The following is a 25,522-nucleotide window of genomic DNA, read 5'->3' on the forward strand; positions in this document are numbered from 1 at the left end:
TTTGTGCGACGTGGTAGCTTCCCCTCCTCGTTTCCCCGAAAGCCAAAGCTAAATTAAAGCTGATTCTTGAGAGACCAAACCAACAGAGAGAAAGAAAGTTAGAGTTGATCCCTCAAGTTGTTTCTATCGAAATGACGAGAATGCCCTTTTCAAATAAACATGTGCTCTTTCTTTTTCTTTTAGCTATAGGGTAGTGAGACTTGCGAGTATGTAACACACAGCAAAATGGAAAACATCAAGCTACATACCGATTGGACTAAAATAGTAAGAAAAAACAGATTTAGGTGAATAAAAAAGAGAATAAAAGGTTTGCCCAAAAAAAAAAAAGGAGAATGGAATTTGGTGATGCTTTGGTTTTATCCAGGATAAAATTTGATTTTTTCAACAAAATATTACTATGTGCTATTTTTCCTTTTTTTGGCACTATTTGTGTCAAGAAACAACTGAATAAATCGGATTTATATCGTATTCTTTAGATCAAACTCTCTAGATAAGCTTCTTGCTTACAAGAAGAACTCGACTACACTTTAAGTTGCAAAATCACAGCAATACACGGTTACAAGAAGAAAGAAAAGTAGTTCCAAGAACTCTCTCCACTTTAACTCTTTAAGTAACAAGATCACAAGCAATACATAGTATTTAATAACACACAAGAGTTGAGCTTGCACTTTTCCTTCTTTCTTGGGCCTTGTTCTATTCCGATTCATCCCATTGACAAACCCAAAGCGTTGGATACTCAAATGCTCATTCAGAAAACAAGTCCATATACTCATTAGCTTTGTCTTTCCCATTTTACTTGTATGTACCTAATTTATTTGGTATTTTTTAATCAGTTTAGTAAATATATCAATACTAGTGTTAAGACCCGTGCCTTGCACGGGATTAGTTTATTTTGTTTGTTAATAATTAGTTGATATTATAAATATAAATGATTTATAAATAAAAATAAAATTAAAATATTAACATATGATATTAGTATATCTATATATACAAAGATTGATTAAAAATAATAATTTACGATGAAATAAATATGAGAAATTGATCGGTTAGTAAAAAATAAAAATAAACGTAAGAGTATTTTGTTTTTAGGTAAAATTTAAGTTGCGGATGATTTTTCTAATAAAATATCCATGTTCAGTAAAGCTAAGTTGAATAGTCTGTGATAAATTAAACGTCTCTTACAAAAACGGCAGTTGAGTACTTATATAGTTAGACCCAAAAAAAAAAAAAACAAATAGAAAAGCCAATCAAATGCTCATAAATTCGATTGATCGAAAGGGAATTGGCCATGATCAAGTTGTGGACCGTGCATGAGTAGAAATAGTTTCCATATTATATATAGTGGCATGAAATCAAGAAAAAATGTTAAAGACATGTGGAGAATTAAAATGTTCGTGTTTATTAGTGAAACTAACCTCTCCTAGAATCCAACTCAGGCTCTTCGTGACCTGATGCATTGTACTTGATAATAGACTGGTGCAATAAATGTGAAGATGTTTAAGCCATAGTTGAGCAGATTGGCCATGGCTTCGTTCCTAACAAAAGATAACATTAAAATACAATAAGGAATTGGAATTACACTTGCAAGTGTACAGTTGTTGACGAAAATCAAAAAGGAAAAAAAAAAGAGATTGGAAAATCTGTTAGTCAAGTGATTGAAAAAAGAAAATGAAAGCTATAAGATTTGCGGACGGTCAAAGAAACCTAGAATTGGTAGAAAATATGATTATGATTGTTTATACCCAGATGTTCAATCTCCATTAAAATTTTGAAAAAGACGACTGCCCGTTACTCTTGTGTTCGATAAAGTCCTTTAATGTGATCCTTTAATAATTTTGTTATAGATCTGTTTGTGTAGAAGTAGAACATACAAAAAAAAGAAAGATACAGTAAGAAAACTTAGTAAAAAACAGAATTTAAGAAGAGAATAAAAGATCAAACCGTGTGAAATTACAGCCATTGAATCAATAGAAAAACTTGTCTCTGTTAAGGCGAATTAGATGACAAAATAGATTTTTACATGAACTTTTATCTTGTGGTAAGAGATGGACGAACGGTTGCAGTGGAAAGGATCGTGGGAAAGATTTTTGCTTTAATTATTTTTTATAATATTGGAAATTCCGTAGAAATAGAAGAAGTTAAAAAGTTTTTTCCTTTAAATGAATTAAAATAGAAAAAGGCAATTCGATTAAAGAAAATAGAGTGAATATTTGAGAGATATGTCAGCAAAGTACATGTGGCAGATGGAGAAGATTGCAGTTTTTTGTGAATCAACTTGTGATTTAATTTTTTATAATAATATTGGAAATTCCGTAGAAATAGAAGAAGTTAAAAATTTTTTTCCTTTAAATGAATTAAAATAGAAAAAGGCAATTCGGTTAAAGAAAATAGAGTGAATATTTGAGAGACATGTCAGCAAAGTACATGTGGCAGATGGAGAAGATTGCAGTTTTTTGAGAATCAACTTGTGATTTATTATATAAAGATTTTATAAATTAGATGGTCAACTAAATCAACACTAAAGTTACCAAAGTTTCATACAGCTTCAAGGACAAGCAAGGTTAGGTCTTTCCATCCAACATTATAATCTAAGAACGAGTGATTACCATTCTCTGGCCCAACTTGCGAGCGGACATCTAATGCTTATTTTGTTCATTCGGTTTCTAAGGTTCTATATCATAATAATGGTCAGTAATTCTCACTGGAAAATGCTCAAACAACTAGTATGATTCTTTCTCCTCTTTAGCAACATTAGACCTCCTCATCCACCCAAAAGAAGCAGCAAGTCCTCTCTACCATAACCTCGTGTGATTCCAAAAAAAAAGCAGTTCAAACACATTCTTTAATCATATGCTTGGCAATATTGGAGTTGGACCGAACTTCTTAATATGTTTTTATCCATGAATGCAAATGTGTTGTGATCTCAAAATGTGAACTTGGCATCCCAATTTCGTTTTTTCACAATAATTGGGGGGCAAAATCGCAAAATTAAAAATTTCGGACGAGAGTGGAAACTATCGATCTCTTAGGGGAAAATTTGAAAAGTGTGTGTGTGTATTTTTTTTTCTTTTCAATTTTACTGTTTTTGTTTTATTATCTTTCAACGTCTTTCTCTCCCGACGGCCACCATCTTTCAGATTCTCCACGGCCAGAAACCCTATTTTGTTCTTACTTTGATTTGATTCGGTGTTGGGAACAATGGACGATTATACAAGAGAGATGATGGATCTCAAGACTTTGGTCACTCGAACCCTAGAGAAGAAAGGTGTTCTCGCTAAGATCCGGGTAAAGTCCTCTACTTGTCTACCATACATTTTTCAGATGCTTCGAATTTCTCAGAGATTTTTGTGTAAAAATGAGAACAGAGAAGTGATTCGCTTGAAATACATAAATTACTCTCTTTTTCTAGGGTTCCTGCTTTCAGATCGATTTTTTTAATTGAAGAGTTTGTGTTGCTGATAGTTTAGTTGCTTATGCAGGCTGAGCTCCGTGCAAGTGTGTTTGAGGCAATCGAAGAAGAGGATAGAGTGATAGATAACAATGAAGGACTTCCTCCAGCTTTGTTGGGAAGCTGCAATGAGCGTGCAAGGAAGCTTCATGCTTCTCCTTCAGGTTTTATCACAAGTTTTGCCTTTATCTCTTTATTTCCTTTCCCCTATGAATGGTTTGCAATTTTTTGTTTGATTTGTGATCCTACCATGCTTTTTCTCAATAGTCTACTGTTGGCTTGTTCTAAATGTGTGTGCCCTTTTTCTGTTGGACGGAATCGCATCAAGAACGAAACTTTGCAATATGAACATTGTGGTTTTGTGCAGTTGAGTAGGTCATCTTGATCACTTTATAAGATGTTAAAATGCAGGCAGGTTGCTATCTGCATTGATTTGTGAATATTTGGACTGGGCGCAACTAAATCACACGCTCAAAGTTTATCAACCGGAAAGCAATTTGGTAATCAATATAGTTCCTTTTCTTTAATTTTTTTTTGCTATATTTCATTAAGAAGATTGTAGATGAACTTTTCTCACTAATCTGGTGATCTCCTGCAAAACCTATGCAAAGCCAAAAGATTCGTGGAAGTCTGAGTTACGCGACTTTAATAGCAACAATGGTTTTGAGCTCAACAGAAATGGAGATAGTGGACCGCTTCTTCTCGATGTTCTTGAAGGATTCTTGAAGTTCGAGGTATTTCTTTCTGTTTTTTCCCCTGTGGAGATGTCTGCAGCGAAGCGGATAACTGAACTTTACTATATATATCTTCTTCTCTTCTTCTCTCAGTTTACAAGCTTTACTACCATACTTCAAACAAACTACAATAGTCCACCTGTAGTATGTGTGATTTCTGGGTTGTATTGTTTTCAGTTCCTGTTCTGTAAGTGAATATGACCAATACTTGTTGGTTACACTCAAGCTGTACAGAACAGGAACTGAAAACACTACAACCCCTAGATCTTGGTACTTTTTACTCGCTACCTCAAGCTTTGCAAACACCAACTTAAATAAAATCTTGGTACTTTGTACTTGCTTCCTCATAGTTTTCCAAGAAAATAAAGTGTCTTAGTCAGGATTGAATTCTTCTGAGATTTGAGAAACAAGTTTAGCAAATTTCTAAGCCTCAAATTCTCTTCACATCTAAGAACCATGTTTCCATCCTTTCATAGTTAAACCATTATCATCTGTCTTTTGCTGTCTTCTCTTCAGAAGTGATCAACATTTTTTTAACTGAATTTTTTTCTTCAGAGCATGACGCAGGGCATGGGTGGTAGTTCAAGGAGAGATTCAGAAACAGAGTCGTCATCAAGCCTTGAGTCCAGAAATCCTCCTCGCAGATCATCTGCTTCTGATAGCTTACCTCCTCAACGGAGGTACACATATCTTCAACTCCTTGTTATGCCAAATCAAAAATCTTTACTCTTCCATGTTGCTCATGAGTCTGACATGATTGATTTACCTACCTTTAAATAAATGGGCAGGCCGGTTTCTGCATCTCAAGCATCGGGTGAGTCATCATTTCCCTAATTTCTTAAAGTATTGGATGAAATATGTATGCTTCATGGTTTTTGATTTCCAAATAATTATAACAAGATGTTTTAGATAGAAGAGCCGGGTTGTCTACATCTGGTTACAGAAAAGATGAGTTCAATTGGAGACAAGGTAATCAAGATGCAAATGAAGAGGTAACGAGAGCTTCGGCGGCGCTGGAAAATCTTCAGCTTGATAGGAAAACTCGGAACTTAACATCGTCTTGGAGGTAAGCATTCAAGGAAGGCTCTTATCATGGATTGAAAAGAAAACATAGGAAAACAAAGCAAGTTGTGGTAAATTTGATCCATGGGGCTTGTTGCTTGTGTTGTAGGAATGTGAGGGATGGAACAAATGAAGAAGAAGGGAGGGATTGATTTAGGCCTTGGGATAAAAAAAAATGCAGCATCTGGATTAGTAGTAATGGTTTGTGTACGTGATATATGTATGTTTCTCCTTTATTTGCAACTGCGTTTCCAATTAGCCTTTTTTTTTTTTTAACGCACGAATCTCTGTCTCTCCTTGCGAACAAAAAATATTAAACAGCTAATGTTTTCTTCTGAGATTTGTTGTGGGAAGAGAAGAGTTCACAAAGAAAGCACAATGTGGTTGCTTGTGTTAACAGTTGTATATTCACTTCCTTCTTGTTTGAGTTTCTCATTAGAGTCCAAAATTCTGTCTCTAGTGAGCTCCATTTACTTCTCTCCGTTGTAAAAAAAGTAGCACTTCAATGTCACTACTAGTCTCATTCTCTGTGCAAGACTAGACACATACAATATCTTTAAGTTAATGTTGTCAATCTTCAATAGGATTAAAACAGATTTTGTTATCCAATAACTTTTGTTTGGTTTCATATTTATCTTTTAAAAGCAATTATTTTAGATAGAAAGTATAATTATTTGAATTTTGTTGTTGTGTACTCGTATTTTTTTTGTTTTTATTTCGATATTTCAACTTCTTCTCTCTCGTTTAAACTTTAAACCAAAGTATCGAAAGAAGCCACTCTGGCTGACGCAAACGCTTCTCTCCGACCGGCATTGTCGAATCCTCCGGCGACCAATAATCCGATTGCATTATCAGGAGATCTGTAATTTTGATCTGATCCTTCACTTGGCGGTGAGAACAATGGACGATTATACAAGAGAGATGATGGATCTCAAGACCTTAGTCACTCGAACCCTAGAGAAGAAAGGTGTTCTCGCTAAGATCCGGGTAACCGCGAGTTCTGTGCCATACATTATTGCGTCGATTCAAATTTCGCAGAGAAAAAGAAAAACATTCATTTCTTCTTTAGGCTTCCAGATCTACTTATGCATTTGAATTCCCAGTTTTTGTCCTACTTAGAAATTGAGTCTGTGGAAAAAGTTGTCATTTTGATTTCTCAGCTGAATTGGATTCTTTAACATTTGGTTTGGAGATTGAAGAGTTGGTTTTTCTTTTCCTGCTGATACTTTAGTTGTTTCTGTAGGCTGAGCTCCGTGCGAGTGTGTTTGAGGCAATCGAAGAAGAGGATAGAGTGATAGAGAACAACGAAGGACTCCCTCCAGCTTTATTGGGAAGCTGTAATGAGCGTGCAAGGCAGCTTCATGCTTCTCCTTCAGGTCTTTCTCAACTTTTGCCTATATCTCTCTCTTCACTTTTATCCTTCACATCTTTTCTCTTTGAATGCTTTGGTTCTAAATGACATGTCTGGGTTTGGAAATGCTTTCTTGATACTTAGATATATTCGCTTGTTCGAAATGTGTCTACTTTGTTTTTCCGGGTGAAACTTTGCTTGATTCTATGCTTAGGCAATTTGAACATTGTGGTTTTGTGCAGTTGAGTAGGTCATCTTGATCACTTTATAAAATGTTAAAATGCAGGCAGGTTGCTATCTGCATTGATTTGTGAATATTTGGACTGGGCGCAACTCAATCACACGCTCAAAGTTTATCAACCAGAATGCAATTTGGTAATCAATATATTTCATTTTCTTTGATTTTCTAATATTTCTTAAAAGTAGGTTGAAGACCATCATGCTTCTTGATGTCTCCACTTGACACCTTTCATGTTAATCTTATTATCTGTTTAAGATGAACTTTCTAACTCATGTTGTTATCTGCATTCTGCCTGAAAACTATGCCAAGGCAAAAGATTCTTGGAAGTCTGAGGTACGTGACTTTAGTATCAACAATGGTTATGAGCTCAACAGAAATGGAGATAATAGACCGCTTCTTCTAGATGTTCTTGAAGGATTCTTGAAGTTCGAGGTATTTCTTCTGTTTTCCCTCTGAAGATGTTTACACATATAGCTTTTTTTTTTCTGTTTACAAGCTTTAAAACCATACTTCTTACAAATTACAATAGTCCAGCTATGGTACATGATTTCAGGGCGTTAGTGCTTTCAGTTCCTCTATTGGCCAAGTGAAGATGACAATACCTGTTGGTTCAATTTAAGCTTTACAATTACCAAACTAGATAAAATCTTGTTATATTGTACTCACGACCTCACACTTTTTCCAAGTAAATTAAAGTGTCTTGCTCGAGATTTGAAATTTTCAGAGATATGAAAATTCCAAGCCTAAAGTTTTTGTTACATCCAAGGATTATGTTTCCATCCTCTTATAGTAAAACCATTATAATTTGTTTGCCGTTTTCTCCTCATATTTAGTGATCAGCATTTTTCTTAAATGAATTTTTCTTCAGGACATGACGCAGGTCATGGGTGGTAGTTCATGGAGAGAGTCAGAAACGGAGTCGTCATCAAGCCTTGACACCAGAAATCCTCCTCGCAGATCATCTGCTTCTGATAGCTTACCTCCTCAACGACGGTAAATCTAACTCAATGTTATGCCAATTCAAAGATCTTTAATCTTTCATGTTGCTCATGAGTCTGACGTGCTTAATTAATGGGCAGGCCGGTTTCTGCATCTCAATCATCGGGAGCCGCTACCTCAGGGTACAGAAAAGACGAAAACAATTGGAGATATGACACTGAAGATATGCCGGAAGAAGTAATGAGAGCTTCAACAGCACTGGAAAATCTTCAGCTCGACAGGAAAACTCGGAACCTAACATCGTCTTGGAGGTAAGCTTCATGGCTCTTCTACTATTCTAAGCATCTTACAAGTTAGATAAAATCGAAGATTGAACTGAAAAACAAAGTTGTGATAATCTGATCCATTGGTTTTGGTTGTGGTTTAGGAATGTGAAGGATGGAACAAGTGAAGAAGAAGGGAAAGATTGATATGGATTTCGATAAAATCCAGGCTGTGAATTAGTAGTACGTTGATATACATATATGTGTGTGTGTGCGCTTCTTTGTTTATGTATGGTTTTAAATGTTGCAACTGGTTTCTTTAGCTTTTTGTTTGTTGTGTTTAATCTCGTAAAAGAAATTGTTTGAGAAAGCGATTGGAAGTAAGATTCTGGATGGATATAATTACAACCAAATGCTATTGTCCTCTAAGAAAATAAACATGTACCAATGTTAATCTGTGAAGATGGTATAGAACCAACTACAGTTAAGCCATTAATCTCAAAACTTTCATAGAAATTCTCAAATACTAGTGTCATATCTTACAAAAAAAACTAGTTTTAAATAAATTTAAAAATCCAAAAAATTATCATTTCCCAAATTTATTTATATATAATTTCATTTATTTTAATTCTTTAATTTTTTTTTCTTTGTCTTTCCTTATCTCTCTCTCTTTGTAGTGAGAACAAAAAAAAACAAAAACTAAAACAACTTAACAAGTAACCTTGTTTAGGTGTTTAGGGTTTTAAAGCATTTTTATTTGTTTTCCTCTTGAGAGTCAAAAACTACTCAAGTCCCTTTCCCGGCGTCGCCTCAATTCCCAGTCTCACTCTGTCTCCGGTAAGTCCTAACTAAACTTTCTCTCTTCACCCTCCGTTATTGTTGACCCTTTATGCTCTTTATCTTTGTCGCTTGAAAAGTTTTATCCTTTTTGTTAATTACTACTCTACTCTTGTTGTATTTGCTACTGTTGAAGCCATGGAATCTCGGATTTTGCACTCTTCTTCTTCTTCCTGCTGTTATTCGTCTCTTGGCACTGTCAATCGATACCGTTTCTCCTCTGTATCATCACTGAAACCGGTCTCCGTCAGCTTTACTCAGACGGCGAGAATAAGGACTAAGGTAGCTCGTGTTTTATCCATGTCGAAGAAAGATGATGCCACTGATAGTCTCACTTACAAAGACTCTGGTGTTGATATCGATGCTGGGACTGAGCTTGTTAAGAGAATCGCAAAGATGGCTCCTGGAATTGGTGGATTCGGTGGTCTCTTTCCATTGGGTATATATATAAGGAAAACTGCAAAATTTTCACCTGAATGTTGAAACTTTTCATTCTTCTGATGAATGAGTGTATGTGGCTTTGGTTGAGCAGGTGATGATTATCTCGTAGCTGGTACCGATGGTGTAGGGACTAAATTGAAATTGGCATTTGAAACTGGAATTCATGACACCATTGGAATCGACTTGGTATAGCAATTGTCTTTGTGACTTTATTTATGCTAGCCCCTAAACTCATGGTTTAGCTTATTGTTATAGGTTGCTATGAGTGTGAATGATATTATTACCTCTGGTGCAAAGCCTCTGTTTTTCCTTGATTACTTTGCTACTAGTCGTCTTGATGTAGACCTTGCAGAAAAGGTACCACTGCTTCATCTCTTTCCCCTTTTGAATTTGAGCTTGCTGTAGGACTTGATATTGATGTATGCTTTGTTTCCAGGTCATTAAAGGGATTGTTGAAGGTTGTCGGCAGTCGGAATGTGCTCTCTTAGGGGGAGAGGTATGTGTTACTGTTTAACTCAGTTCCAGGTTCTGGCAATGTAGTTTATGCATCTTTCCATGCTTTTGTTTCAATCGGTTTTTGTTTTTGTTGTTTTAGACTGCAGAGATGCCTGGCTTTTACGCAGAGGGCGAGTACGATCTCAGTGGGTTTGCAGTAGGGATAGTAAAGAAAAATGCTGTTATCAACGGAAAAAACATTGTTGCTGGCGATGTTCTTATTGGCCTCCCTTCTAGCGGTGTTCATTCCAATGGTTTCTCTTTAGTAAGAAGGTAAAAATTAGCGATAGTCGAGGTTTTAAACTTCTGATTTCATGGCACTTATGCACATTCCAATTGTTGCAGGGTATTGGCTCGAAGCAATCTTTCGCTGAATGATGCGCTGCCAGGTGGATTAACTACTCTTGGTGAAGCTTTAATGGCACCCACTGTCATTTATGTGAAACAGGTCGGTTTTCTTGTCAACAAGAATTCCATCATCACATTTGTAACAACTCTATGACTTTCTCTCTCTCTGCTATTCGCACTTTCGCAGGTACTTGACATAATCAGTAGAGGAGGAGTGAAGGGGATAGCTCATATAACAGGCGGAGGTTTCACAGACAACATTCCCCGAGTCTTCCCGGATGGTTTGGGTGCTGTTATTCACACCGATGCTTGGGAACTTCCACCGTTGTTCAAGTGGATCCAACAGGTAATGAATGAGAGAATCATTGAGATCCTGAACAGACGATGATGTTTATACTTAAGAATGTTTGATTGTTTTCTGGTGTATTATATAGTCTGGGAGAATAGAAGACATGGAGATGAGAAGGACGTTTAACCTGGGGATAGGGATGGTTATGGTGGTTAGTCCAGAGGCGGCTTCACGAATACTACAAGAAGCCAAGAATGGAGACTATGTTGCGTATCGCGTAGGAGAGGTTATCAACGGTGAAGGCGTAAGCTATCAGTAGAGTGTTGTGTGTACTTTTTTCTTCTGTGCCTTTTAAGTTTTGGTTTCCCACCGTTTTAAGAAATCCATTTTTATGAAGTAATTGTCTACGGTTTTATGAGGTTACAAACCATGAGATGAGGCATTTTTGAAAACGTCATGTATTATTGTGTTCTAATTTTATTAAATATAACCAATGTTATTGGTATAAGTTTAAGCTCATTGTCGCACAAAAAGATGTATATTATCATTATAATTATATAAAATTCTAAACATGTAGTTGCCTAGTTGGTGGTATGATTTAAGGCTAATTGTCGCATAACAAAAAAATGTTGTAGGAAGAATTCTTCATTAAATTCATATATTATAAAACTGGGGGTATCCAAGAGAATCGAATACTTGCTAGTTTACTGAACTATATACACCATTCATGTCTTGTATGTATCCCACCTCCTTAAAATGAATATATTTATAACATACCACAAACAACAAATGAATGTATTTAAAACTTATGTCCAAAACTTCAATCCGGAATTATGAAAAAGGGTGACTGAGAACTGATAAGCTATTGCCACTACACGTAGGACGATTTAGCTACTACGATTTGATTTGAAGATGGAAGTGGAAAAGAGAGCTTTCAAGCTTGATATACCTAGGAAATGTCTTGGACCTTACCGTCTGTTGGTTCAGAGTTAGTCTCTTTTCCCTCTGTTGATGATGGCTTCTCGTCATTAACATGCTCCGTAGTTTTTTCAGGTGTTGTGTTCTGCAAATTGCCCGTCAGTTCGTATATGATTATACGTAAGTAGGAGAAACTATTTGGTTTTAAAGACAATTTTTGAGGTGTTTCTTGGGTGAAGCCGCCTCTAAATATGTTGTGTAAGAAGAAGACTTACCTTGTTCTTGTCGCGCCACCCTAGTCCAAATGGCCGTGCTAGCAAACTGATCCTGCTTGGAGGAGGTTCTGGTATATGATCATTGATGTTTTTGACTGACGAATCTTGGTTAACTTGCCTGTATGGGTAAAAAGTATGAATATATACCCAATTTAGAATACACACGCGTGGGTCATTAGTCATAACCCATCGAGTGTTTATGTTTTGAGTAGTCTCAGGTAAGAAGAACACACCGTGGTGAAGGTTGTGGTGAAGGTTGTGCTTTGAGTTGCCCAGATTGATACTGCAAAGTCGCCTCGAGCATGGACTCTGCCATCACTGCTCTCTTTTCCATTTCAGCCAGTGCAGCAACAGCTTCCTCGTATTTTTCCTAGACCAGTTGTCATATTCGTTACAGAAAAGATCTAAGATAAAACAGGAGGATACAAAAAGGAAGAGGATATAAAGTAGCATTCGAAACACGCAGCTCTGAAAACATACAGACAAGAAATAATAGAGGATATAAAGAGATTATTTTTCCTAAACTAATGTGTAACTCTACTCCATGGAAGGCGAGTAACGACCGATAACTAGAGACAGTTAAAGGTCTTTAAAACTGAATAGCCTAGCCACATTTGTGTTGGTAGGAGTCAGTGCAAACATATTTACCTGCAAGACTTGAGCAGCATATCTCTGCGCTTCTGCATCCTGCTCAGCAAATCTTCGTGCATCTTCTGTTACCTTCTGTTCTTGCTCCACCCGCATCAAGACCTTCATACATATCAATTAATCTCAGAATCTTTCTCAGCCATAAACGAAGAAATAAAACAGATTGATCATGCAAATGCAAACCTGTAGCATTGCACCTTCTTGTTCCTGCTTATCAGAGAGGAGTCTCTGAACTTCTGCCATCTCTTGCTCTAACTGTTCGACCTGAAGTTCACATTCATGACAAGTAGCATTTCACATCTCAAAACTAACTTAGCACCAATGAGCCTTCAAATTGGATCAGCACAGAGATGTGTGACGAGGAACCAGCAGGAGAAGAAAAGAGAGAAAGGAAAGTAATGATAATAAAAGTGACAGAAAAAATAGTCTTCATATTCAGAACATGGATAAAGAGACAAGTAACATAATGCGAGCTTATATGCTTAATTGGAAAATTAACTGTCAAGTGGCAAGCTTTATTGGAATACCTTGGCACTCAATTGACGCCGATTGTCTTCCTTTACTATCTCCATGAGAGCAATCTCCAACTCTTCAGCTCTACCACAAAATCAGAAGTTTGGGAGACATTCCATATTGAGGAACAATAAGGAGAGATATAAAACTTCTACCATCTAGTGTCAGTTATTTGTTGAGAAAAGAAACTAACCTAAGTAGAGCTGATCGTTTCTCCTCAAGCAACTTGCAGAGTTCAGCCTTCAACCACAGAACCTGAAAAGGTTGTCAGTCAACTTTCAGAAGGGGTTTGTAGGTATCAAGTAATTTTTCAACCGTTTCACCAAACATAATCATCCAACATTCAAGTGTACTAAGGACTTGGGGGAGAATCTCCACGCCAACAGGAAGGACAAAAAATTACCTGCGCTTGAAGATCTTGAACAGAATCTACCTCCCCATCCCCAGTTAGGCTAACCAATACTTCATCAGCATTACTTGATCCTGACTCAGATCGAGACAAACTCCCATTTGACAATGAGACTTTTCCATCCACCAGAACAGATTTTGGGTCTTGCTTAAAATTATATAATTTGGAGGCAAGGCCCTTAGAATCCCTCCAAGCTTGAAGCCCCTTTGATCTTTCTTCAAGTGCAGCTATCACAGCTGGCCTATGCTTGCTTCGCAATTCCTGCAATCTAATTTCGTGTACATTTTGGTAACCCATGCAAGCAGTTAAAACTAGCTGGCTGCTATCAAATGTTGATCCAGTCAGTGATTGTAGCAAAGTAACAGCGTCTCCAGCATCCTTCGTAGTAACTAATGCAGGACCTGAGGTAAATTAAATCATAAGTTAGAGCAGTCTCGATGATGATGCCACTGCATTCAGAAGGTTCACAAACTATATTACTTGAATTATAAGACCAGCAGTTTCAATCAAGTACCATATAGTTCCATCAATGCGAGTGCAGTTCTGAAAAGCATAACACGAGTTCCCTCAAAGAGAAGCACATCCCAGACTCTAAGAACTGTGATCAAGAAGTCGAACATTTAGAAAGACAATGGGTTCTCAGTCCCAAATCTCAAAGAGTAAGATGATAAAATTTTAACAGATTTCCATCATATATTACTAGTTACTCAATTCTCTTTCAAACAAGACAGCTTTAATTCCAATGTTTAAAACCTGACCACTTTCCCATGGAAGCATATTCATGAAGATGGAAAGAAACCATGGCCCTGTAACCCAAGCCACTTGCACTCCAAGATAATCCAGATGATGAACTGTAGACATACAAAAATTGCAGATCTTAGTACTAACTGTGAACATTCTCTAAGATGAAACAAAAAATCTCTGAGGGAACTCACCCAATTTAGGAAATCTTTCTCGAACTAACTCCTCCAGAACTAGTTGATCAACCTAAAATATGAAGGTGCATGTTGTCATGATGCTATCACCAGTCAGCCCCAAAAAAATTGCAAATGTATATAGACAGGTAACTAATATTATCACCTGAGACTCTATCATTTCTTCTGAATAATAACCATTGAAGTAGTCATCAATAAGTCCTGTAAGCGCCCTAAAAATCATACGTATTTAATTAGAAAGGGCATCGGTTTAGAAAGAAAAAAGGAGAAGAGATAAGGATGCCTAATAACAGTTAAATCAACCATGACAATATGAAAGTGACAGATATAAAAACTAAGCACAGAGCAAGGAGTTCGTGTTTAGACAGAAAAAATAAGATTAGGAATGGAAATAGTAGATTAATCAAACAACATTGGTTTAGGTAGAAATAAGGATACAGAGAATGACCCAAGAACAGTTAATGTTTGGAAGAAGTGAAAGCGATAGAACACAAACTAAACAGTAAACACACATCAAAGGAGATGGTAAATTCATCAAATTCGTGAACATACCAAAAGGCATTTTCTTCTGGCATCAAAAGCAATAAAAGCGCAGCAAAGAAATTCATAGCCTGCAGAATGTATATTGACACAAGATATTAACTTGATATTAATGTTAATTTTACTATGTCTCAGTACTAAAATAAAGATCATGCTATTGGTTAAGAACCAATACCTGACAGTATCCAACAGAAGGATTATGCCTAGCATAAGCAGTAAGCAAACGCCGTAGAGCATTTCTACCATCATCATCCAGAGCAGGATGACCAGGAAATGTCCGAGGTAAGTCCTGTACTTGAAACAAGTAACGGCATAAGAATCCTGATCAACTTCAGCATAAGCCAACGCTGCACCACTAGATAGAGAGGGTCAAGGCTGAATAAATTTTCGAGTACTACCTTTTCTATCTGTCCTTTCCATTTTTCCACAACAGCAATAGATTCTGTAATTGAACCTTTATCATCAACATGCTGCATATCCTCTTGCTCTATGGTGTTTACAGAACTATCTGCAGCAAGAAGGTTTTGGTAATAATCCTTGCAGCGTCGTTTCCTCACACCCACAAATGCTTGCCATAACTGAAAAGTTATTGATAAATGTGACGATTATAATTGAACAAGACCTAAGACTAACGAACTATAAATGGCGAGCTAGAGCATGATATGAAATAGGAAGATAAGGCAGTAATGTAGACACGACAAGATTTATTACCTCCCCCCTCAGAGCCATAGGTACACCGCCGCGAATCAGCACTTCAAGTTCTTCCTTCCAAGGACATGTAGACAGTGGACTTGCATCAGGAGTAACAGGAATGCCAGAGACACTTGTACCATCTGAAGACGAACCATCCTGAACATCCGACCTCTCAACATCATAGAACTCGTCTTCAGAATCATTCTCAGATGCTCCCTTGGCAGATTTGGCATCATCGAATGAAGGTGAAGATTTCACTTTCAGAGCCTCTTGCTCGATTTTTGATAAATCTCCCTTCTTCTTGACACGGATGCTCATCAAGTCTTCAATTGATCGTAAAGATGGTCTGATCTCAGTCCATAATTGCACTCTGTGAACATTCTTCTCTGCATCGGGGTGTCCTTCTTCTTCACTTGCATTATCAGGAGTTACATCAGAACCTAACTTGTCAGTATGCAGATCTTCACCAGGCCCCTTGTTTAATTCCTTCTCTTTTTCCTTCTCACTTTCACTAGATGGTGCATGACTATTTTCAGATGATCCGTTTGCAGGTAACTCAGTCGATTCGACATGATCTACCAAGAAACTGTTCCACCTGTCCGACCTTTCTTCTTCTTCTTCCTGATTGTCAGCAAAGAGTGACAATCACAAGTTAGGTTTAGGGGACTTATTTAGGAAATAATGATAGAATCTGCTTCTAACATTCCAAGAACCAAAAAGAAGCTATTACAAGCATTTGGTATCTAAGGTGTAGTTCTACAGGCACATCAATCCGTGAAGTTATAGGTTAGTCCTATTTTGATATCTTTCACACAGGATTTCTCTATGACTAGGATTCGAAATGGAATCAGCACTCTCACAATAATACCACGGTCATAACCAAATTAAAGGCAAAACAAGCTGTTCCAATGAATCATGCGGATGTAAAATCAGAGTAGAAGAAAATAGGAGCGCTATTATGGATATAGAACCTTGTAAATATCAGCATATTCTCTGTATCTCTGAACATGCTGAGGTCTGACAGGAAATCCATATGCATCCCTGTTCACAAAAAAGGCGAAATGAATTGCCAAAATACTAGTGATATATTAAATACATCAATAACTCAGACGGAATCTCCATGTTTCCTAGACTTTTATACAAAATATAACAGCAAACGAAACGTTAGGAAAAGCTCAGTTCCTGATTTTTCTCTCAAACAAATCGAATTGGCTATCAAAGACCATCTTCACTGAATCATGCCACATTGAGAGCAATAGTCACCTCTGGCAGCAAATCACTAGGATGTACTTCAAATCAAGATCAATAATCACCAAAATCCCAACTAATTGTTAAGAAAACGCAAAAGTAGACAAAAAGCAAGCCAGATTAAAACTCTCGAAATCGGAGATAACAACATTTCGCTCAGCGAGTGTAGCAAAAAGCTAAAGAGAGAAGCGCAAGTTCAAACCAAAAAGAGGAAACAGAAATGTAGAGAGTAAGGAGGAAAATAAGGAGCAACCTCTTGTGCTCGAAGGCGACGAGAGGATTAAGAGGCTTAGAAGCAGCAGCAGCAGCGGCGGCGGCCGAAACGCTCCTCATTCGTTAGCGGGAAAAAAAAAAGAGATCTAGCCGGTGAAGAGTTGAGAAAACTGGTGAGAGGATGAAGAAGAAGATCCAATCTCCAGGCTAGTTGATCATTATCATCGTTACGCGACTGAAGTTGAGAAGAAGGAGGAAGTTGCAGTAGAGAGAGAGAGGAAGTGGAGAAATCACATGGAAAGGGCGAGATTGTCGACCAAGGTTTATTACATGTGTGACTCCCTATTTTGACTGCGTTTCCTTTGACACCGAGTCCAAAAGCTCCTTTTCTCTCTCTCATTATTAAACTTTTTTTTTTTTTTTTAACTATTAACTACTTCCTTATTTTGGATGTAAATGTGAATTTCACAGTTGTGTAATTGTGTTCCAATGTCTTGGTATAAGTTTTATCAAAATATCTCACAATATTATGCTATGACGATTTGATAAAAGAAAAATCATATCCTTATATCGAATTTTGATATGGTTGTGGTGTGGAGTCTATATCACCTGCTTTGAAAGATAGACAAAGTTGTTTTAGATATGGATTAAGGACATCTACGTCATGATGTATCGTAATTGTCAACTCTCATGCTTGTATTCTAAACTCAAGTAACGAACGTTATTAATTTACTATATGATTGGTGTAACAAGTGTAAACGTATGGTTTATCATACGGACCATGCATATTCACCTTGTAGCGAGACCGGTCTCCAAACTCTCTGTTCTACAACTTCAAAAACTAATGAACATTTACAAAAATCTTTGATTGAGGCGATTCATTTTTAATTCTAAAAAGATATACAAGAAAATAATTGTGGGGATTGTAATGGTTGTCGATTTGTCGGTAAAGGACCAATTGCTTTAGGAGTTGGTAAAGGACTTTTCTAGGGAATTAAATCTCGCTAAAAAAATAAATAAACTTTTTCTTAGATTTGCTAAATCCATCGTCTAAGTAATGCCAATGCGCTTTATATGTTACTCCCTAATATATACTATAACACGTTTTAGCTAAAAACACAAAAACAAAAAAAATATCTATTTTTAAAAAGTTCAACCAATTATAAAAGAAACTGTACAATATAAATAATTATATAATATTAAGTTAATCTATAGTTTGTATTGAAACTTAAAAACAAAAAGTTTCTCTAAAAGTATGTTTAGTAGTAGTCTCTCAACGAGTCTTTCACCCACAAAAAATTACAGTATAAAATAAGAAAGATAATAAAGTAAGTCTCTCAGGTGAGATACTTTGAGAATCTTGTGAGAGACTCATTCGACACATATCTCACCATAATTGATTATATATAAATTTTATTTATAGTTTAAATTTTAAATAAATTAAAAATTTATACAAAAATTATTAAAATAATATATTTGAGAGACAAATATAGGTTTTCCCCACTGCACATGCTCTAAAACATCATATATTATGAAACGGAGAGAGTACATTTAATCAAATGAGAAATTTCTATAATATATTAAAATTCTTATTTTAGATACGAATTGTTTGATATATCAATCAATGGACTTTGATATTTAACTTTGATAACTATTGTGTTGAAAACAGTTAATACAAGTTGTAACTTTGATATTCATATAGTTAAGTTCAACCAGAAAGAAACGATTAATTTCAGTCACACTTCACAAACTTAAGATATGTTTACATAACTGTGTTGGAGTTTAGGTGCAAAATCAATAGAAGATGAAGCAAATATGAAAATCCAGATTTGAGAAATATGAAGAATATCCACCAATGGCTAGTTGATTGCACAGTTATAGAACTTTAGCCGATCCAATCGTTTATTGGAATCTACTATTTCTTGTACTGTATATATTTACCTATATAAGTGTATATTTTGGAGTTTTGTGTAGGACTAGTAAGGAACTTAACTTCTTGTTTCTAGTTTCTCTATAATACTCTCACGTTCTCAAACACTTGGTTACAAATCCAAATATTGGTCGGTTTGGGTAAACCAACCCAATGATTATATCACATTCAGTTTGTATGGGACTAAATGATTATCTTCCAAATGTTCACCAAGATTTTGTAAGTGTTTTAGATTCAAACATACAAACGTACGAGGAAGCAATAGAGAATGCACATAATGGAAATGAGCAATGCAGAGACATTACAACGAAATGAGACTCATGAAAAAGGCAGTAGGTTGCGAATGGGTGTTCAAGATCTATCAAAGTGATGTCTCAATCGAACAGGATAAGTTGAGATTAGTACCTATATATGATATGATTCATGCAACCATAGAAAGAAGATTTTTATTACATTTTAGCACATACAGTAGATAAAATCAAAATCAGCCAAGAATTAAAAGAAGGCCCAAAACGTGCCATTTGCTTCATTAACAATCGTCAATCCATCTCGACGATTTTCGGCGCACGTTACGCACCTAGCTCGCTTATTTTCATAGTTAGCGCACGTTAGCGTCTCTCCAAGCTGCATTATTATTGGCCGTTGTGTGTCTCCCATAAAGGCTTAGGGTTCCGGATTCAGGTCGGTGTCGCCACCGCCCCTCGTGTTTCATCTCTTCCTCTTCTTCGTCGGAGTAACGCGGATCGTCAAATTTACAGATCAGCTCTTGTGGAGGATATGGGTGAAGAAGACACCGTGACGGTGGATCAGAACAGTTTCGGTGGTGGCAAAGATTCTTTGCTCCGTAAACGTCATTCGGCGCCATTGCCTTCACCGACACAGCTATCTTCTAAAGTGATTACATTGCCTACCGTATTAACCCTTGGCCGTGTAGCTGCCGTTCCGATTCTCGTCGCGAGTACGTTTGCTTTTTTTTGTTTATGGTTTTTCGACTCTGAATTCTGGTTGGAGTCATTGTGATATGATTCTAATCATCAGATCTAAACGAAGATGCAATTGTGATTTTTCTCAGATCAGAGTTTTGTTGGATTGAATTCGAGAAATTAGAAAACTTTTTTTGAATTGAGCTTATTGCTATGTGTACTTCACTTGTTACCACTCCTTTAATTAATCTGAATCGGATCTTTTGATGTTCAATTCCTGATTTTGATTGTATCTCCTCCCATTGCATTATCTTCATCATCTCCTTTGTTTTTAAAATGTAGCCTTTTACGTTGATTGCTGGTGGGGAAAAACTGCTACAACAAGTATTTTTATTGCAGCAGCCATCACAGATTGGCTTGATGGATATATTGCTCGGAAGGTAACTTCTTTCTTTACCTTTTCATGTTCTTCTGCATAGTTAGACTTCTGTGGATTCCTCTTACCACACTTGAAATGGTAAGCTTAACGGTGAGATGTGCCTTTTCAGATGAGATTAGGTTCTGCATTTGGTGCTTTTTTGGATCCAGTGGCGGATAAGGTGAGAGACCCTGTTCTTAGCTACCTTTCCTGTTTATCTTTTCTTCATCTCAAGCCTTGCTGAAGTAAAAAAGGAATGATTTTTATCATTCTACTGATTTGTGTCATTGGTATGCAGCTTATGGTAGCAGCTACATTGATATTGTTGTGCACTAAACCAATGGTCGCCGTTGTCTTAGGACCAGTTCCATGGTTAGTGACAGTACCCTCAATCGCCATCATTGGTAGAGAGGTAAGATGCAGAAAGTTGACTGTATTCTAATAATATACCATGAAGTAAGGTACACTTATCAGCTCTCTGTTCTAAACTAGTCGTATACTTTTCACTGTAGATTACTATGTCTGCAGTAAGAGAATGGGCTGCATCTCAAAACGGCAAGCTTTCAGAGGTAAAGTTTTCACCATCATGTGCATTCTCTTGGATCTTTTTTCGTAAGTGTTCCTTACTTAATCATGGAAATGGCATTGATGTTGCTAGGCTGTTGCTGTAAATAGCTTGGGAAAGTGGAAAACCGCAACGCAGATGATAGCGTTAACCTTACTTCTTGCAAGCCGGGATAGCAGTTTTGAGAGACTATTACCGTCGGGTATTGGGTTGCTCTATGTATCTGCAGGGCTCTCTATATGGTCTTTAGTTGTTTATATGAGGAAGATATGGAGAGTACTGCTAAAGAAGTAGCAACAAAAAAAAACTCTTTTTCTGGGTTTTTGCATTCAGTATATACACATAGAAGGGAAGATTTGCTCAGGGACATTTCCTGACTAATTTCTCTCTGGATACAAATGAAATTAGCTGGGCAAGCACTATAAGACTCTTATATGATGCTTTAGTTCTGTTTTTCAACTTTGGGCACTAGGGTCGTATTCAGCTTGGTTTGGTTTTGTATAATATCTCTGAATCGCGTTGCTCCTCGGCTAGCACTGAATTTTAATGAAGCAGCAAGCACGATCTTATGGGCAATGACGGAAAAGCAGCTGGTGCAATTTGGTTCTAGTTGGACTCATGAACTGTGAGATAAATGAAAACAGTTGTTGCCTGTCATGTAGATGCTTTTACCGATACAATTTAATATATATAAAAAAAAACTTTGGTTACAATATCTCTTCCCATTTGACTCTTCTGAACCCCTTGTAAATGGAGAAATCCAGATAACCATCTGGTTAGAGACGTGCTTCTGCTTGGACTCGTCTCTTGTATCTTTCAACTAGCTCTTGTGGATCTTGACGGGTTTCGGTGTAAGCTTCGATCTTGTTCATCTCCTGCACAAAAAGGCAAAGAACCAGAGATTAGCATGTGTATGTGAAGATTTATTTAGCCTTATAATGAAAGATAGATACAAATTTCAAGGTAATAGCTTAACCTGAATCCAAAGGGCAAGGTTAGGCCGACCAGATTTGATATCCACATTCATCACGTGACTTAAGATAAGCTGAAATCTCTCTATGAATGGAGCATATGCAACATCAACCTATAGATATAAACACTATTTTTGTCTCAGCATCAAGAGTTGATATGGGTTTAACATATTGAGTGAAAATATAATCGGTAATACCAAACTAAATTGGCCAAGGAAGAAAGGCCCTTCATTGAATTTGGTCAGAGCCTGCTCGATGTAATCAAATGCAGCATCTGAAGAAATGGAAAACAAGATTCATACACTTGGCAAAATAATGTTTCTGCAAACACAGAAGGAAGATAACAACTTCATCTTCTAAATCACCTGCTGCATTACTGTCAGTGCCGTTTAATGTTGATCTCACAGCCTTGGAGAATGAGTCAGTGTAGGAGAGTAACTCATCAGCTACTACTTGCTTCTCTAAACCCTGTTGTTATAGGTTCTAAGTATAGGTTCACTTAATGTGTTAAATAGAGCTCAACAAATCAAAGAAGTCATCGATACTCACATCGGGTGTAAGTGAAGGCCCTTCGAAATTACTGTCAATGTACTTAATCAGGTCAAGGCTCTCTCCCAATACTCGGTTATTGTGCTCTAATGCAGGCACCTGCATACAACATAGAACAAAACACACATAACTCTAAATCCTTTCATATATATATATATATATGCATTAAAAAAGAAAAGTTCACACCTTGTTAGCTGAGTAAACTTTCTCCTTATACCAAGCAGGCCTGTTTTTAAGATCAATCGGTACAAGTTCTATCTTGTTTTGCAGACCCTGCACAAACAAGCAACATAAGAAATTGATCTAGATACATAGTATCATCGATAAGAATGATTCAAAATGCAACCTTGTAGTTGCGAGCAATCCACGCACGCTGAGCAAATGGGCAAGTGTAAGATATGTACAACCTTCAAATCACAAAGACCAAAATTTGTTCATCAACAACTTCTCTAATATCTCCAGAAATGAAGACCAAAAAAAGCATTTAAAAAAAAAACAAACCTTGTTGATCCATCGAACACTTGAACTGGTTCTGAAGAAGAATCAAGCTCCGGTACTCGACTGAAAATTAACCACCAGCACACAAGAACCTTTCAATAATAAAACAAAATTTGGTAATCCCTCTGAGAGAAGGAAAGACATATTTGATTACCTTGAATCTACAATAGCCAATATTGGTTCGGTTCTACGTTTCCCATTGGATTTGCACCACCGCTTCCCGGAGCATGGCCGGAGAATTTTCCGATCAAGATAGAGATATGATGAGGAAGGAGGAGAGAAATCTCTAGCGGATAACGTAAGCGATGGATATAAGCACACGCTTACTTTCAGTCCCACACTCATACCTCACAGCTTTCACTTTCTCAGCTCCCAAAAGGATTTTCCGGGAAAATGGTTTCCACTGAATTTGGCTGCCACAAGTTCCGGTTTGGTTCGATTCGGATAGAATAAGATTTTATTTCGGTTAAAATTCGGTATAGATTGAAACTCGGTTCAAATTCGCATTGATAAAATTCGGTTCGATTCTGTTCCACGATTTCGTAAAACAGAAAATACAATGAGATTTGAGAAAAAATGAGAGGAAATTTACACTTTTTGTTCAGGAAATAATTAAAGAAGTAAAATTTTCACACAATTTGTAACAAAAGAAGCAAACAAAATCAAATTCTGGTTCAAATAAGGAAAAAAATGATCTATAAAAGGGCATTATGGGCTGAGAGGAGACCACCTCCTTTGACAGAGATCGGAGTTCGAGTGGCGAAGTTTGTTGCGTGGAGGAAGACAACAATAACGGTTATATCGTCGTGAAAGTGTCGCCGGATGCCACGTTCTATCTTCTCCAAATCCGAATATCTCATCTCTCTCTTCTTTGCTGCTTCTTGTAATGCAGCTTTCACTAACTTCCGAGCCACACCCTGAAGAATCAAGAAGACACCACATTTCAACAAACAACAAAACTACTCAAACCAGACAAAACCCAAAACTTGAATCGAATTGCAAAATGGATTCAAGAAGAGTGATGTGAAAAGTCTTACATTGCGTGGGCAAGAATTGACAATATCAACGGCCTCCTGGTTGCTTAGATGCTCCCATAAACCATCCGAGGCAAATATAAGAAACTGATCTTCCGGGTGAATCTTATGAACTGTTATAGTCGGTTCTGCTCTCATAATCGGCTTCTCAAAACGTTCTGGAACCCTAAACTTAGGCAATAGCGGTTCTTGATTAAATTCCGCTCTTTTAAGGTATGCGTCACCAATGGATCTTGAAACCTGTATAATCCCTTTAACACGCCAAACTTTGTGTTTCAAGACAACGATATTCGGATCATCTGGATGCAGCAAACGTAACTCCTCTCTCACAGATTCAATACTAGCATTATGCTCTGACGATAGCTGAACAGCTTTCATCTCTTTAAACGGATTCGCGACTTTCCCTAACACAACCCGGGAATCTCCTGCGTTTGCAACATACAACAATCCATTACAAACAATACCCACCAAACAACAAGCTCCCACAGAAGCAATCTGCGGCTTGTTCTTCCATTGCTCCTGCACTAAACCGAGAAACTCCTCCTCTGTTGCGACAAACCCTCTGGTGATAACATCAGGTGATATCCCTCGCTGTTCTGACGTATACCTCTTGATGTTATAAAAGAGCCTATCGTTTACAAACCGAGCAGCCTCGGGACCTCCATGACCATCATAAACACCAACAAAAGTTGCCTCAGGTCCAGAATCATGCAAACTAATAGGACCAGATTCTAACTGGCTATGATCCTCAAGAAGGTTGTTAGCTTGAACCACTGCCATAGAAAACTCTCCAGTGATGTGGTTCCCAGAAGCTTTGTACCACAAGAGACCATCGAGACGGCCATTAGCATCATCACTACCAGGACTCGAATCTTCTCCAATACCAAAAGGTCTCCAACAAGGCGATACAATTCTCCTAAATGTTGTAGATACCATAATTCACATGTCTCAACCAAAAGAACCAGCTATCAAATCGTTCATCAAATCAGTGCTTATAACTATATTATGAGACCCAATCTTCTTGTCAGACTCAATTCCAACTCCACAAACCCAGGATTCAGAATTCAAACACGCATTCACAAATGTAAACAACATTAATCTGCATTCCACACAAATAAAAACAAAACATTTAGTAATCTAGAAAAAAACGATAAAGTCTCCAAATTTCCCAACATAGGAATCTAAAGATTTCAACTTTTAACCCATCAATCTGATAACAAGTATCTGGAGAAACAAATTTTGGTTAAAGAAGAAAACTTTGAATAACTCCATCCACATGGGAATCTAAAGGTTTCAACTTTGACCAATCAATCTGATTAAAAAATGATTTGGTCAAAGAAAACATTGAAATACCTGATGAAATCGAGGATTAGATGAAAGAAATAGGGTTCCTTTTTCAAAAGCTTGGTGTAGAATAATAATCCATCATTCGATTTCAGATCAATGAGGGAAAAGATTAGCAAGAAGATTACTAATACAAATCAAACCTATAAAAAGCGAAAGAGTAGATGAAAAAGGGTTAAAATAGAGAAGAAGACGCGTTTGAAGAAGAGACGGAGACGTTGGATTTGGTTTCTTTAGAGAGAGAAAGTTGCGATAGTCGCGGTCATCGTGTTTATGGTGTTTTTTTTTTTTTTGGTAAATTTATATTTTATTTTATTTTCTCTACCTGTCTCTCCATTTCTTTTTTGACTTTTAACGGTTTGACTTTTTTTGCAACATTTAATAACACTTCTATTTTTTTTATGAAAATATCATCTAACATATATATTTCTTAGATTAGCTATGTCAAAC

General features: G+C 36.9%; 7 protein-coding genes and 1 long non-coding RNA gene across 10 annotated transcripts; 4 read left to right on the forward strand and 4 right to left on the reverse strand.

Annotated features, from left to right (window-relative positions):
* Positions 1 to 208: 208 nt before the first annotated feature.
* LOC110228002 lies at positions 209 to 1,992 on the reverse strand. Of its 2 annotated transcripts, none has more exons than XR_002331599.1 (3): positions 1,942 to 1,992; positions 1,416 to 1,535; positions 209 to 806 (listed from the first exon to the last, which is right to left on the reverse strand). It is a non-coding gene; the product is annotated as an uncharacterized LOC110228002 (long non-coding RNA). The 2 variants fall into 2 exon arrangements; XR_002331600.1 differs by lacking the exon at positions 1,942 to 1,992 and adding an exon at positions 1,743 to 1,873.
* Positions 1,993 to 3,045: 1,053 nt separating this feature from the next.
* Positions 3,046 to 5,617, forward strand: LOC9314079 (protein TONNEAU 1a). Of its 2 annotated transcripts, none has more exons than XM_002876234.2 (8): positions 3,046 to 3,285; positions 3,480 to 3,612; positions 3,860 to 3,948; positions 4,060 to 4,182; positions 4,738 to 4,862; positions 4,971 to 4,996; positions 5,092 to 5,248; positions 5,354 to 5,617. In XM_002876234.2, exons 1-8 carry the CDS (start codon positions 3,199 to 3,201, stop codon positions 5,394 to 5,396), a joined length of 783 nt encoding a protein of 260 aa, XP_002876280.1. In that variant the 5' UTR covers positions 3,046 to 3,198; the 3' UTR covers positions 5,397 to 5,617. The 2 variants fall into 2 exon arrangements, with proteins under 2 accessions (XP_002876280.1, XP_020881421.1); XM_021025762.1 differs by having other exon boundaries at positions 3,078 to 3,285; positions 5,083 to 5,248.
* A 346-nt stretch (positions 5,618 to 5,963) lies between these two features.
* Positions 5,964 to 8,472, forward strand: LOC9312349 (protein TONNEAU 1b). Its single transcript, XM_002876235.2, has 7 exons — positions 5,964 to 6,231; positions 6,488 to 6,620; positions 6,882 to 6,970; positions 7,146 to 7,268; positions 7,705 to 7,829; positions 7,916 to 8,086; positions 8,203 to 8,472. Exons 1-7 carry the CDS (start codon positions 6,145 to 6,147, stop codon positions 8,243 to 8,245), a joined length of 771 nt encoding a protein of 256 aa, XP_002876281.1. The 5' UTR covers positions 5,964 to 6,144; the 3' UTR covers positions 8,246 to 8,472.
* Positions 8,473 to 8,764: 292 nt separating this feature from the next.
* On the forward strand, positions 8,765 to 10,967 carry LOC9312350 (phosphoribosylformylglycinamidine cyclo-ligase, chloroplastic). The gene is made up of 9 exons (XM_002876236.2): positions 8,765 to 8,875; positions 9,012 to 9,314; positions 9,408 to 9,502; positions 9,572 to 9,673; positions 9,753 to 9,812; positions 9,912 to 10,084; positions 10,157 to 10,259; positions 10,347 to 10,505; positions 10,594 to 10,967. The coding sequence occupies exons 2-9, from the start codon at positions 9,014 to 9,016 to the stop codon at positions 10,765 to 10,767; spliced, it is 1,167 nt and encodes a 388-aa protein (XP_002876282.1). The 5' UTR covers positions 8,765 to 8,875; positions 9,012 to 9,013; the 3' UTR covers positions 10,768 to 10,967.
* Positions 10,968 to 11,126: 159 nt separating this feature from the next.
* On the reverse strand, positions 11,127 to 17,230 carry LOC9312351 (rab GTPase-activating protein 1). The gene is made up of 18 exons (XM_021024784.1): positions 16,881 to 17,230; positions 16,351 to 16,420; positions 15,398 to 16,000; positions 15,085 to 15,264; positions 14,862 to 14,975; positions 14,699 to 14,757; positions 14,292 to 14,358; positions 14,147 to 14,198; positions 13,970 to 14,062; positions 13,726 to 13,809; positions 13,206 to 13,612; positions 12,996 to 13,057; positions 12,817 to 12,886; positions 12,473 to 12,553; positions 12,290 to 12,391; positions 11,875 to 12,011; positions 11,642 to 11,759; positions 11,127 to 11,511 (listed from the first exon to the last, which is right to left on the reverse strand). Exons 1-18 carry the CDS (start codon positions 16,958 to 16,960, stop codon positions 11,398 to 11,400), a joined length of 2,493 nt encoding a protein of 830 aa, XP_020880443.1. The 5' UTR covers positions 16,961 to 17,230; the 3' UTR covers positions 11,127 to 11,397.
* Positions 17,231 to 19,285: 2,055 nt separating this feature from the next.
* LOC9314080 (CDP-diacylglycerol--glycerol-3-phosphate 3-phosphatidyltransferase 2) lies at positions 19,286 to 21,386 on the forward strand. Its single transcript, XM_002876237.2, has 6 exons — positions 19,286 to 19,728; positions 20,036 to 20,133; positions 20,242 to 20,292; positions 20,410 to 20,523; positions 20,624 to 20,680; positions 20,770 to 21,386. The coding sequence occupies exons 1-6, from the start codon at positions 19,548 to 19,550 to the stop codon at positions 20,968 to 20,970; spliced, it is 702 nt and encodes a 233-aa protein (XP_002876283.1). The 5' UTR covers positions 19,286 to 19,547; the 3' UTR covers positions 20,971 to 21,386.
* On the reverse strand, positions 21,287 to 23,100 carry LOC9312352 (glutathione S-transferase L2, chloroplastic). Its single transcript, XM_002877966.2, has 9 exons — positions 22,849 to 23,100; positions 22,698 to 22,757; positions 22,543 to 22,603; positions 22,383 to 22,469; positions 22,197 to 22,295; positions 22,013 to 22,115; positions 21,845 to 21,921; positions 21,653 to 21,760; positions 21,287 to 21,551 (listed from the first exon to the last, which is right to left on the reverse strand). Exons 1-9 carry the CDS (start codon positions 23,037 to 23,039, stop codon positions 21,453 to 21,455), a joined length of 885 nt encoding a protein of 294 aa, XP_002878012.1. The 5' UTR covers positions 23,040 to 23,100; the 3' UTR covers positions 21,287 to 21,452.
* A 75-nt stretch (positions 23,101 to 23,175) lies between these two features.
* On the reverse strand, positions 23,176 to 25,340 carry LOC9314081 (probable protein phosphatase 2C 48). Its single transcript, XM_002877967.2, has 3 exons — positions 25,082 to 25,340; positions 23,732 to 24,827; positions 23,176 to 23,611 (listed from the first exon to the last, which is right to left on the reverse strand). Exons 2-3 carry the CDS (start codon positions 24,662 to 24,664, stop codon positions 23,390 to 23,392), a joined length of 1,155 nt encoding a protein of 384 aa, XP_002878013.1. The 5' UTR covers positions 24,665 to 24,827; positions 25,082 to 25,340; the 3' UTR covers positions 23,176 to 23,389.
* Positions 25,341 to 25,522: the final 182 nt, after the last annotated feature.

This window comes from Arabidopsis lyrata, assembly GCF_000004255.2.
Source record: "Arabidopsis lyrata subsp. lyrata unplaced genomic scaffold ARALYscaffold_5, whole genome shotgun sequence".
NCBI classification, from domain to species: domain Eukaryota; kingdom Viridiplantae; phylum Streptophyta; class Magnoliopsida; order Brassicales; family Brassicaceae; genus Arabidopsis; species Arabidopsis lyrata.

Coding starts and splice junctions, on each gene's coding strand:
- LOC9314080 (XM_002876237.2), top strand. CDS start 19,548: ATGGGTGAAGAAGACACCGTGACGGTGGATCAGAACAGTTTCGGTGGT. Junction 20,293..20,409: donor TGGATCCAGTGGCGGATAAG/GTGAGAGACCCT, acceptor ATTGGTATGCAG/CTTATGGTAGCAGCTACATT. Junction 20,524..20,623: donor TCGCCATCATTGGTAGAGAG/GTAAGATGCAGA, acceptor TTTTCACTGTAG/ATTACTATGTCTGCAGTAAG.
- LOC9312350 (XM_002876236.2), top strand. CDS start 9,014: ATGGAATCTCGGATTTTGCACTCTTCTTCTTCTTCCTGCTGTTATTCG. Junction 9,503..9,571: donor ACACCATTGGAATCGACTTG/GTATAGCAATTG, acceptor TTATTGTTATAG/GTTGCTATGAGTGTGAATGA. Junction 9,674..9,752: donor ATGTAGACCTTGCAGAAAAG/GTACCACTGCTT, acceptor CTTTGTTTCCAG/GTCATTAAAGGGATTGTTGA.
- LOC9314081 (XM_002877967.2), bottom strand. CDS start 24,664: ATGGTATCTACAACATTTAGGAGAATTGTATCGCCTTGTTGGAGACCT. Junction 23,612..23,731: donor TCAATTCTTGCCCACGCAAT/GTAAGACTTTTC, acceptor TTGATTCTTCAG/GGTGTGGCTCGGAAGTTAGT.
- LOC9312351 (XM_021024784.1), bottom strand. CDS start 16,960: ATGAGGAGCGTTTCGGCCGCCGCCGCTGCTGCTGCTGCTTCTAAGCCT. Junction 16,001..16,350: donor AATATGCTGATATTTACAAG/GTTCTATATCCA, acceptor GCTGACAATCAG/GAAGAAGAAGAAGAAAGGTC. Junction 14,063..14,146: donor AGAAAGATTTCCTAAATTGG/GTGAGTTCCCTC, acceptor GTATGTCTACAG/TTCATCATCTGGATTATCTT.
- LOC9312349 (XM_002876235.2), top strand. CDS start 6,145: ATGGACGATTATACAAGAGAGATGATGGATCTCAAGACCTTAGTCACT. Junction 6,232..6,487: donor GTGTTCTCGCTAAGATCCGG/GTAACCGCGAGT, acceptor TTGTTTCTGTAG/GCTGAGCTCCGTGCGAGTGT. Junction 7,269..7,704: donor AAGGATTCTTGAAGTTCGAG/GTATTTCTTCTG, acceptor ATTTTTCTTCAG/GACATGACGCAGGTCATGGG.
- LOC9312352 (XM_002877966.2), bottom strand. CDS start 23,039: ATGAGTGTGGGACTGAAAGTAAGCGTGTGCTTATATCCATCGCTTACG. Junction 21,922..22,012: donor CACTGACAGTAATGCAGCAG/GTGATTTAGAAG, acceptor CCATTTCTTCAG/ATGCTGCATTTGATTACATC. Junction 21,552..21,652: donor ACCTTGCCCTTTGGATTCAG/GTTAAGCTATTA, acceptor CTTTTTGTGCAG/GAGATGAACAAGATCGAAGC.
- LOC9314079 (XM_021025762.1), top strand. CDS start 3,199: ATGGACGATTATACAAGAGAGATGATGGATCTCAAGACTTTGGTCACT. Junction 4,863..4,970: donor AGCTTACCTCCTCAACGGAG/GTACACATATCT, acceptor ATAAATGGGCAG/GCCGGTTTCTGCATCTCAAG. Junction 4,997..5,082: donor TTCTGCATCTCAAGCATCGG/GTGAGTCATCAT, acceptor AATTATAACAAG/ATGTTTTAGATAGAAGAGCC.